The sequence below is a fragment of the Lemur catta genome, chromosome 3 (assembly GCF_020740605.2).
Source record: "Lemur catta isolate mLemCat1 chromosome 3, mLemCat1.pri, whole genome shotgun sequence".
In the NCBI taxonomy this organism is placed as follows: domain Eukaryota; kingdom Metazoa; phylum Chordata; class Mammalia; order Primates; family Lemuridae; genus Lemur; species Lemur catta.
The window spans coordinates 107,771,413-107,783,627 of NC_059130.1; the positions used below are offsets into that span (position 1 = coordinate 107,771,413).

Below are 12,215 nucleotides of genomic sequence, written 5' to 3' on the forward strand. Positions count from 1 at the left end.
TCAAAGCCCTGGCTCCCTGGCTCATGAGGTTGGAGAAGGCTAGGTGGGATGGGAGGGGGTTCTGGGGCTCTAAGGCTGAGAAGAGTGCAGGAGGCAGCTCTCTCCAGTCTGCTTGTAGAGTCTGCAGCTAAAATGGAGCCTGCGTCTACAGAGAGCCAGCTGAGCTACCAGAATTGTGGAAAGCGAGCAAGACACAGCCATATCTCAGGGCTCCAGAAAGGCTCCACACCTCCTAGCCACTTCTATTAAGAAGCGAATATCCCACACCACCAAGAAACAATTTCATATACAAATCCCTAACCCAAACAATGAAAGCAATGCATCACTATTTCTAGAATCTTAGGCTTTAAGAGGGTTATATCACTTCTATTCCTTGAATTTGCCTATCTCTGTTCTTGCTATTTTCCATTTGCCCTGCTTGAAACACTCTTCCACCAGACACCACCCATTGGCCAGCCCACTATATTTGGGTCTCAGCAGAGATGTCGCCTACTCAGAGAGGCTCTCCCTGACTATGCAGCCACACCACTGCCCTGTACTATCCCATCACTCTGTTCTGTTTTCTTCATAGCACTTAACATCATCTGTCCTGTCCGTGCATTTTACTCGATTCAATGTCTGTTTCCCTCTTAGGAATGTAAGCTTCTGAATGTAATGGAAGAACAGGGGCTCTGCTCGCCAGTGTATTCCCCAGGCTTAGAACAGTGCCTTGCATACTGTGTGTCTTCAGTGAAGATCTGATGGCTAAATCAATTTGTTTAATCTGTTACCTATATTTTATGGATGAGGGAACTAAGGATCACAAAGGGGAAGTGACTGACCTGAAGTCACACAGCTAGTGGCAGAGCTGGAACTTGAATTCAGATCTCTAGCCTCCCTGGCTGGTTCTTACTACCGCTCCACACTGTTTTACTCTCTTACAGGTTTACCTCTTTCCCTCTTTTCCTTTTATCCACATGCCTAAGAGTCTTTGCAGGCTATGTTAAGAATCCTATATAGGGCACACCAAGTCTTAGCAGCTCCTGCTTACTCTTTCCTCCACCCAATTCTTACCTTCCTTGTTTGATTTATTCAACAATATAGGAATGCCTACTATGAAGAGATGAGGATGCGACAATGAGCAAGACAGACACAGTGCCTGACTTCATGGAGATGATAATGTCTGCCTCACAGGAATTATAGTGCTTGGCATAAAGTGCTCAATAAAGATGGGCTGCTATAACTCACTGAACAAAAAAGAGCGAGTGATTTTCCCACTGAAGGTGTAGAGAAGAAAGGTCGTTCCCATGGAATACTCACCTCCCTGGAGCAACTGACTACTCATTTCTCTCTGTAGCTGCCTTGCCTTGACCTGCCTCCACATCTGGAGGTGGCCTTGGCCCCAGACAGGGCAGAGGGACAGCCCAGGATAGGGTATATCTATTCTCAGCAGCTCAATTTCCAGACACTCAACTTTCGATGGCCCCAATCCTATGGAATTGGAATAGCTGACCCTGATCTGGGATGTTGGCTCTGAGGCCATGCCATTGTGGGGCAAAAGTGACTACACTGGCCTCTTATTCCTGTCACTTTTTTTTTTAAAGAGACAAGGTCTCACTATGTTGCCCAGGCTGGACTTGAACTCCTGGGCTCAAGTTATCCTCCTGCCTCAGCCTCCAGAATAGCTGGGACAACCAACAGGAGCCACTGAGCCCAAATTATTATTTTTATTTTTAAATTTATTTCTTTAGAGATGGGGTCTGACTATGTTGCCCAGGCTGGAGTGCAGTGGTTATTCACAGGGGCAATCATTGCACACTACAGCTTAAAACTCCTGGTCTCAAGTGACCCTCAGCCTCCTGAGTAGCTAGGACAACAGGACTGTGCCACTGTGCCCTCTGTCACTATCAGCTATTAACAGGCAGGGCTAATGGCTGTGATGACAGGCAGCTGTGCCTTACCAGAACTTTATGCTACCTCTTTTTGCTGTGGATAAAAGAGCATTCCTTGGCAGTTTCTTCGGATGCTGGGTGACAGTTACATCCATCCTAACACCTGGGGTGACACCAGTCAGGTCTCGGACATTTACCAAAAGCATCCTTTTTGGCCTTTGCAGGATTGCTTGAAGATGTCCATCCACCCCAGGACAAAGACCCTGCCCTACCTCCAATTGCAGGAGCCAAACACTGATCCTTTAAAGCCCATGGGCACTAGATATTTTTCACCCTTCCTTCAGTGTTTGCCTTTCAGTAGTCAGAAAACCTTGACCCCACTGAGAGGCCTAGAGGGAAGGCCTTAGCCACTTGTGGGTGGCAGTGGCTGCAAGGCAAAAGAGCCAATGAGGTTGAGAGTATTGTTTAGGCTGGACTTGGCTGCTTTCCAGCTATGAAAGAAGGTTAAGGTCATTTGGGGGGTGGGGAGGGAGGAGCCTGGGAAAAGAACTGCTGGCCACACCCCTAGGTTCTCTGCTGGCGAGGTTCTATTTACTTCTCAAAAGCAAATTACTCACAGCTCAGTGGCTAGCAGTTCCCTTGGCCCATGGTAACTCCAGGCAGAAAACGGAGACCAGGCTAGGCGCCCCCTGCATTGCAGGAGAGCAGATGAAAGGAACCCAGGAAACCGAACTCCTAGGTAATGCTCCACACACAGCCCAGAAATGCACTTTCTAGACTAGAAAATGGAGCTCATGAGGCCCAGGGTAAAAATAGGCATTAGCAATATTGCTTACCAAAATGTAGATATGAAAAGCTTGCCATCTAGTTTTTTCCAGACGAGTCCGAGGAAGGCATCTTGGTTGGCAAAGGTTTTTCTCTCTCAGTAGAGAAAAATACTATTTATTCATTTCTATCCCTGATGCAAATATTAACAGCCACACTTCATTTGATGAACACTTGATTGAAATTCTTAGGATAATTTTACCTCATGTTAAATACAGTAAAAACAAATCTTGCTTGCTGGGCTCCACAGCTAGGTCCGGTTACCCCTGTCATCCAGAAAGGAGGTACAGTGTGGTATGTTGGGAAGCGCATGGGCCTTGGAGCTAGGTGAACCTTGCTTGGTGTATGAACTCAGACAAGCCTTTCACTTTTCTCAGCCTCTTTCCCAAACTGTAAAATAGCCGCCAGAATCCTAACCTCACAGGCATTAGGACTGTAGTAGGATTATTCATGATGTACAATGTCCAACATACAAATAGGTGCTCAACAGAAAACTGTTGTTTCAAGTTTCACTTCTCAGTGTCCACAATAACAGCATTTTCTGTTACTGCTTCTGATTTCTCCATTGTTTCCCTAAGGAAGGAGATGAACACAGAAGCTATATATTGTGACATTAACCTACCTCATAAAAGCAACTCTATCTGGTCAACATCTACTATTTCATTCAAGAACTACTTGAGTAGGTACTACGTGCCAGGCTGTGTGTTAGGACAGGGATGTAGCAGTGAATAATACACACCCCCCACCCCAAGTTTTACATTCCAGTGGAAGATGACAGGTAAGTACAATATACAATAGGCCGGATGGTAACAAGTGCCGTAAGAGAAACAAGGCACAGAAGGGCAATGAGGCAGGGGAGCAGAGACTATTTTAAATAAGGTGGCCAGGAAAAGCCTCACTTGTGTGACACTTGAACAACTCCCTGAAGGATATGAGGACTTGAATCATGAAGATATCTGATAAAAGAATGTTTCAGGCAGAGGGAATAGAAAGTACAAAGACTCTAAGGTGGAAACAGCCCTGTAGAGTGAAGAATAGGAAAGAGAGAAGACGGTGCCAAAAAGGTAGCGGCAAGGTAACCGAGGGCCTTGTTAGGCCATTATAAGGCTCTGGACTTTTGCTTACTGAGTGAGAAGCACTGACGAGTTTGGTCTGACTTAATGTTTTATAGGGATCCTTTAGGTTGCTATGTTGAGAATAGGTTCAACCAGGCAAAGCAGAAGCAGGGAGGTCAGTTTGGAGGTATTTCAACAATCCAAGATACTGCGTGGATTGAGGATTATTTTCTCAAGAGTGCTACCTGACTGGATGTGCAAATGAATGATTTTTTTGGCTAAGTGACAGAAGGATGGAGTTGCCATTTACTAAAAAGCCTGTGGGAGAAGCAGGTTTCCAGAGGGAAAGACAGGGCATCTTAGCTTGAGCATGTTCACATTAAACTTCCAAGCAGAGATGGCAAGAAGGCAACTGAATTCTAGTTTGGAGTCAGGGAAAAGAGCCTATCTGGAGATATATGCGATTAAGTTGGAGGCTGCCTCCAGATAAATGGGTATCTCATTGTTAAAAATTTCTAGCTAGGGCTGGGCACAGTGGCTAACGCCTGTAATCCTAGCACTTTGGGAGGCTAAGTTTCAAGGATTGCTTGATACCCAGGAGTTTGAGGCTGTAGTAAGGTACGATCACACCACTGCACTCCAGCCTGGGTGGACCTCGTTTCTTTTAAAAAAAAAAAAAAGAAAAAGAAAAAGAAAACAGAGATCCTCCTTTTGCCAACTATTTCTGAACATTTTTTTCTAGATTATCATCAATTCCTTTGTTATTTAAACCCACTTTATTTCAAGTGGTAACATGCTTTTTATGCCCAGAACTTCCTCTTGCAGGTTAGATCATCTCAGAGCTTTTTTAGACCTACAGTGTAGAGCAGCAGTCCCCAACCTTTTTGGCACCAGGGACCGGTTTCATGGAAGACAATTTTTCCACGGACTGGGTGTGTGTGTGAGGGGAGAGGGTGGAGAGAGAGCTGTAAATACAGATGAAGCTTCTCTCCCTCTCTGGCCGCTCACCTCCTGCTGTGTGGCCTGGTTCCTAAGTTTCATGAAGACAATTTTCCCACGGACAGGTAGAGGAGCACGGGGAGGTAGAGCTCAGGCGGTGATGCACAGCCCAGTTCCTAACAGGCCACGGCCCAGGACCGGACCACAGCCCAGGAGTTGGGGGCTGCAGCTGTAGAGGTTAAAGTAGAATACAGTAAAGAAATAACAAGGTCCAGAATGCCACCATTTAGGGGAGAGCGCACACTATGGGAGGTTTGCAAGAACAGGACTAACCCTCCCAACCGCCCCCCACTCCCCCCCAAAAGTCAAAGTTTTAAATAGTTTGAAAACAATAAAAAGGCTCACAAAAGTCTTACCAAGATTTAATGTACATTTATTCTTAACACGTGGAACATATAGTATAAAGATTTCATACTGAATAAATGATATTCATTAAGCCAAAAAAGGAAAAAAAGGAGGAATTTACATCAAGTTTTAGCTACATTGTTGAAATACAAATATGCAGATTTTATCACTGAAAAAATCTCAATTGTGTTTCTTCATCAGAACTTCAACTGAACCTAGAACTTTTTCACACCTCGATTAGAAAGAAAACAAAACAAACAAAAACCCAGAAAAAAATAAACTATAAGTTGATTGGCTGCTGAGACAGCAAGGACTTTTTACAGAGACCTGTACAGCATCGCGCCAAGAGGGGCGATGTCTGGCAAGAGATTAAATAGCTGTGTCTCGCTTTGTGCAGGTCACCAACTTGTTAACTCGTCATACTATAAAGGGGTAGCTGGGACGGGGACCAAACTGTGGGGATTCAAGGGTATGTGCAATGTACAACGTCATATATATACACACGTGGCAGCGCAGCCGCTGCAGCTAAAGGTTAAAACCAGTTCTAAGAGGTGATCTCAGGGTTATTCATACAATCAAGGAGGAGAGAAAGAGGTCAGGGTGTTGTAGGTTCACACATGATACTTTGGGGGAAAAGCCTTTTTTTTTTTTCTCCTCAACGTTTAACTAAAAACATTTTTAAAAACTACAGCTTGCTGCTGACCCAGCGTTTTCTCTTGTTTCCATGTGAGACATTATTATTACAGTATGTTTACAGTATCAGGTGTACAGTACAGTACATGAAAGGGTCTACACTCTACTGCACAGGCCTCTCCAGTGAACAGGGTCTGTCCACAACTGCGAACTTCTCGGCTCCTGCAAGATTGTGAATGTACAACAATAAACCACACACAGTTCAGCAGTCACCTTTTTTGTCCTTCAGAGTTTTTTTTTGTATTTTTTCCTTTTTTTTTTTTTTACCATTAAAAACAGTTATGAAATGTGGCATCCCGTTGATGCAAGGGCCGGGAAAGCCATTTTTATTTTATTTTTTTCCCCAAACTCACTGTAAACAACAGTAACTTTGGTTAAAATAAAAAAGTCTTCTATGTAGGCAGACCTTTGTCTTTTCAAACAGGGTGGGGTCCTGAGGGGAGTAAGGTGAGGACGAGGAAAAGAAAGGTGTGAGGTGGGGAGGGAGTGGAAGGAGGAGAGAAACAGGAGAGACTTTTTTCCCAAGGGAGAAGCTGGACAGCACAGGGTAAACTGGATTCTGAGGTGGTTTTGCATAAATAAAGGGCAACAGTCAGTTTCTAAGTTCTCCACACACGCACACACACACAGGGGGGGAGATGTCCCACGGCTGTCATGACTGGCCAATCAAAAACAGTACATCACAAATGACTTGTGAAACCAATGAGTTCATCAATGGTGATACCGAGATGTCCAACAGCCGTGACTCGTACAGAGTAAACTCTGAGTGGTTCTCATCCACCTTGGCCAGGGCAAGCAGCGCGCGGGCAGCCCGTCTCATCATGTCCACACTAGTTGGCTCAAAGGGTGGGTTCTGCATGTGGAGGAGGCTGGCCTGGCTCTGCTGGAACTGCGTGGCAGCAAGGCTGTCCTCTAGGAAGCCCAGGAGGTTGCCGATGCTGCCCTTCTGTACTGCGATGGCGCGGGCTGCCAGGCTGTCCCCCTGCGCCAGGTTGGCCAGCAGTACCACGGCCATCTCCCGGCACACTGGGTTCTTTCGGTCACTGAGGAAGCGCACCATGGTGCTATACAACTTTTCCAGGCGGCTGAAGGGGGGTGTGGCCAGGATCAGGTCCACATTGTTGTCCTGGATGCTGAGTTTGCTAAGGGTTTCCAAGACTAGTCTCTGGGGGGAGAGGACGGCGTTGGGGCCCAGGGTGGAGAAGGGGTCCTGGGCTTCAGCTGAAGGGCAAACTGCCCAGTGTAGGAGTCCGTCCAGGACAGGCAGGCAAATGCTCTCAGGGTATGGGGAGAGGTCCAACTGCCCCGAGATGTTGGCGAGTGTGACCAAGGTGTTTTCCCGGAGCATCTCCAAGCAGTCCCACCACCACTCCACTTTGTTGCAGCTCACCCCTTGGTCCTGTTCCTCCTCCTTCTCATAAGTTAGTGGTGCCTGCTTCCGTTCTGGGTGCTTGTGGTGCAGCAGGATCAGCTTCCCTAGGATGAGCAGCAGCCCTGGGTGTTTGGACATCTCAAAGTCGTTGCCTGGCACAAACGACAGGCTTCGGATGGTATTGGAGACACAGACACAGCGCTTGGCCAGGGAATCCTGCCAGTCCAGAAGGGTACACAGTGGGGTCTCATCCTTACTGTGGGGTTCATCCTCTAGGATCTTAATGTTCCGGTGGCTCTGCGCTGGGCTAATGCCAAATGGAAACTTGCTGCTCTCCTTGGTGGCCTCTGCAGTCTTAGCTCCCTCCTCGGTCAGTGTGCTAGACCGGGTAGACAACATGTCATCCATAGTGGCTGTGATCCGTTTTTCTGGAGGGCCATCAGGCGGGGGCCCCTCCTGTTCTGTTGTCCCTGGCATACCCTCTGCTGTTGTGACATGTTTCCGGGGAGCTGGTGGGCAGGGTGCATGAGGCCGGGAAGGCAGTAGCTCTTTCCTGCTCTCAAAGTGGGTCTGGATATGCTCAGTCGTGTCCCCCCCACCAATCCGCCAATGCAGCAGACCACTGTCAAACTCTTGCACACGCCCAAGCTTATCTGAGCAGTCCACCACAAATGGGTCATTCTTCTGTACGATCTTTACTGGAAGCTTATCAAACTTACTGATCAGCTTCTCCTCACTACTCTCTGAAGCTGGCTTGTCCTTGCCCGAAAAGGCCATCTCCTCATCATTTTCAACTACTTCTTCTTCTTCCTCCTCAAGTTTAGGACCTAGAAGTTCTTCATCTTCTTCCCCTTCCGTGGGGGCTGGACTAGACACCTTGCTGAATCTCACAGGGTCCAGCAGTGTTCTCTGGCCTGGGTCACCCACCTCATACTCCTTTAAAATGCCAAAGATCTCGATCAGGCATCGTCGGAAATATTCCACAAGGAGCTCTAGCAATCCTGGCAGCTAAAAAGAGAAAGAACAGGAAATAAATTAAGGAAGAAAAGTGACCAAAGAAGGGAATCCTTGACTTGAGAGCCCCAAAGTCGTCCCTCTAATTACCCTCACTTTCCTTCTAGGACAGATATCTGTATCACTCAGGAGAAACAGAGTTATCTTTTCCCAAAGGTTCTCCAGAGAGAAAACTGTTTACCTTCGTCTCTCCTATACCCAGCATAAAGTTCTTCCTTCTGCCCAACCTACCTTCACTAAGCCTGTCTACACTAGCCAACAGCTTTGCACCTCACCCACCAGTTCCACCCCTCTCTCAGCCTCCTCTTTCCCAACCAATCTTCTGCTTTCCTTCACCAGGCCAGTTTCCTACCAGGTGGTCATTGTCATTATCTTTCTTAGAACACTTTCTACGTCCCACTGCCTAGTGGAGCCCAAGCCTAGGGATGGTGGGATGACCCAACACAAGTTTAGAGGAGAGAATGCGATACAGGCAGATATTCATCTCCCTTCTCCAAGCTCCCCAACATTCCGTGAGGCTGGACTTCCATGAATCTTGCACCATAATGAGTGGGATGAGGCTTCAGCTCTTCAAACATTGGGCTAAGCTGGTGTTAAGGAAACCCAAATTCCAGCATGGATTACTATATATGCTATTTATTTACCTCTAGAAGGAAATATTACTTTCCAGTCAGAGTAATCTTTGGTTGAACAGTACAGCAAAGTGGCAAAAAATAAGGACTATAGAATTAGATCTAGGTTTGAATTCTGGCTTTTCCAGGAAGTAGCTGCATGAAATGATGGAAATCCCTAAACTTTACAGGGTTGTCTGAGGTCTAAATGGAATATGTCAAATGCCTGGCATATGGAAATTGCTCAATCAAAATTTGTTCCTTTCCTTTCTCATGGGAGGCAACATTATGCAATGGAAATAAAATCAGACTTTGGAATCAGATAGATCCTGCTGACAGCTGTGTGAACCTGGGCAATGATAAAACTTTGACATCTCTAAATGGCCACATATCCTGTCTCTGAGGGCTACTATAAGGATGACATGAAACAAAAAAATTAAGGACCTGCCACAAAAAACGGTAACTACTACTAACAATGTCCTCCTAGTCAGTTCCTTTATAGATGAGTTGGTACGTACTAACAATGATCAAAAGAAAGAGTAGGATGGTGTAGCACAAACTCTTCCCAGCTACTGAGAAAACACAAGGTGTACATCCTGTGCAGGGTGGGTCTGGAGAGTCAGCTTTGCAAGAATATCACTAAACAAACCTTCTACCCATTTTACACCTAAGGAAATTGGGATCAACAAAGACCCCTTCTATTCAGAGTAAAAGAAGAAAGGAAAAAACGGAAAAAATCGCTCTATTTACTAATTTAAAAAAAAAAAAAAAAAAAGACCACAGGTTGTCCTGGGTAGTCTAGAAAATAAGGTGTCCTCACATCAATAGAATCTGCACATTTTTTTTTTTTTTTTTGGAGACAGGGTCTCATTCTGTCGCCCAGGCTGGAGTGCAGTGGCATAATCACAGCTCACTGCAGCCTCGAACTCATGAGGATCAAGTAATCCTCCTGCCTAAGCCTCCCAAATGCTGAGATTATACACATGAGCCCCCTCACTTGGCCAGAATCTGAATTTATTAACGATACCAAAAAGTGTCTCCCAAATTCTCTTTGAATTCATTACTGTTATCAACATGATGCCTTACAAAAATTATTATTGTTCTCAATATCCTGAGCCCATGCCCAGTGGCAAGAGAAGAAAAACAAAGTACTGGCATGGAAGATATAAGAAAGTGAGAGGATCATGGTAACTAGGAATGGCTTCATTTCTCAGTGTCATTTACTACTGTCTTTTTTTTTTTTTTTGAGACAGAGTCTTGCTCTGTCACACAGGCTAGAGTACAGTGGCATCATCATAGCTCACTGCAACCTCAAACTCCTGAGCTGAAGTGATCCTCCTGCCTCAGCCTCCCAGAGTGCTAGGATTACAGGTGTGAGCCACTGTGCCTGGCCTATTATTACTTAAGATCCCAGGCCCTCTCAATCTTCCCGAGCCACCTGTACTCACCTGACTGAGGTTGAAGGTCATGATGCTGTTGTCATCATATAGCAGGATGTTAATGGTGTCTAATGCCCACGTGCTCTCTGCCAGGAGCCCAGACTTGAGGGACATCATTACCCGCCATGCCTCCGGGGTTCCTGAAATAAACCTCCATGTCGTCCATCCACCAAGCCCAGGCTGGCTGGAGGCACCCCCAGGGCTGCCCCATCAGACAGGCTACTCTGAAGATAACACAAGGTGCAAGGCAGTTCCTATCTGGGAGGTGACACACATCTGCCCCTCTTGGCTTCTTCAGCTGTCTAAGAGATCACTGCATGACAATGCTTTGAGGGAAAACCTGCAATCAGCTTATTTCTTCCTTACCCAAAGTCCTTTCAACACTGGACCAGATTTAACCTAATCCAGAATATGAGACAGAGGGAACAATGGACAGGATGGAAAGGGGCAGATTACGTAACCCAATTAGGGAGGTCTCCTTACCAATGTCTTTCATTGTGAGCCGCCTCCTCTGCTTCAACACAGGTTGTGTGGCTTCAACAGAGCCAGGTGGGAAGGTGATATCCCGTCGAATCATGGGGGGCTGCACAGGGGCAGGTGCTATGTGTGAGGCAGGTACTGGGGGACCTGCCTTCTGCATTTTCATCCCAGAGTGTAGGAATGGAGACTTGCTAGGAGAGGTACGGTTCTCCATTGGCCGGGGCAGGGGAGCGGGGCTGGATACCTGAGGAATGTGATTCTGCATGCTTGGCGAGGGCTGGTAGTTAGATGGAGGGGGCCTTGTCATGGGGGGTACGGGGGCAGAAGGACCATATGGGGGTTGGCGTGTGCCATGGGAAGGCCACGGGCCTTCGTGGTTGGCCCTCTGATCCGTGTGCAGCATTTCATCTGTTCGGTTCACACCATGATAGGCAGGGCCCTGGGGGGCAGAGCCCGTGCTCTGCCTATTGGCATAATTATAGGTCATGTCATTACGCCCCTGCCACATGGTGCCTTGCTGAGAAACCTCAGCTGAAGCCTGTATGGGGCCACCCATCATTTGTGGTGGCATGTTCTGCTGGGCACTGGAGCCAGGGGGTACAGAGAGACGGTCTCGGCCAAACTGGAATGGAAATTGGTTCTGGGGGCCGCCTGTTGGTCGGCGCTCAGTAGCAGCGGTGGCAGTGGCAGGATAGGCATTGCCATACTGGTTGTATACATCTTGCTGAGGGGAAGGCTGGGCAGCTTGTTGCTGGCTGGCAGGCTGGGGCTGGGCTGGGGGCAGCTGCTGCTGCTGCTGTTGCCCCTGGCCGGTGCTGTACGGCACGCTGTACATGTCCCCTTCGTGCCGCTTGGCAGGAGGGCCGTACGCGCCATCCATCGGCCGCTTGTAATTCTAAGAGAGACAAGCAGAGGTGAAGTTAATACTCTGCACTCAGGGACACAAAGTCCACAGATGCCAAGATGGCTACACCAGAAACTTGCTTGGTTTACTTCTGCCCCTCTAGAAAAGAGGATATAGACTCCAAGGATTCACCTTTACAAATTATCTTTTGCAGTTATTTCTGAAAGCAACCACCATTCTTTCTCTCTGGCTATCCCTTGCTTTAAAGCAGAAAAATGTACAAAACCTCAAAAATCAAAATAAGGTCTATTTCTAGCACTTGTGGAGAACTAGAGACTGGACTCTAAACGGAAGAGACTGAGGACTTGGCTCTTCGGGCTAGTTGGATGAGAGAAGAACACCAAAGCATCTAAAGTGCACTTCTTAGACTTCAACACATTAGATTAGTTTACTAACTAGTTTTCAAGGAGAATCTGCACGCCAGTTCATTCCCAGCTACCCTCCTCACCTGCTGCTGCTGCTGATACATTGTGGTCTGCTGGCTGGGAAAGGGGCTGCCGGAAGGGGTGCCTTGGGTGGAGAACTGATTGCCATAGGAATCATGTCTATAGGAGGGAGAGAAACAGAGGATCAGGGTGGGAAATGGCAAAGCTGAACCACAGCAGCA

At 47.1% G+C, this 12,215-nt stretch overlaps 1 protein-coding gene across 3 annotated transcripts in view; it reads right to left on the reverse strand.

The window, feature by feature from the left end:
- Window positions 1-5,102: 5,102 nt before the first annotated feature.
- The window catches only part of ARID1A (AT-rich interaction domain 1A), a 72,117-nt gene continuing 65,004 nt past the window's right edge, over window positions 5,103-12,215 (reverse strand). For all 3 annotated transcript variants that reach the window (XM_045545865.1, XM_045545864.1, XM_045545863.1), the window contains 4 exons: window positions 12,057-12,153; window positions 10,708-11,599; window positions 10,234-10,364; window positions 5,103-8,168 (listed from right to left, as the gene is read on the reverse strand). In XM_045545865.1, coding sequence (XP_045401821.1) covers window positions 6,441-8,168; window positions 10,234-10,364; window positions 10,708-11,599; window positions 12,057-12,153 — 2,848 coding nt within the window. In that variant the 3' untranslated portion in view covers window positions 5,103-6,440. The remainder of the gene's footprint in view (window positions 8,169-10,233; window positions 10,365-10,707; window positions 11,600-12,056; window positions 12,154-12,215) is intronic.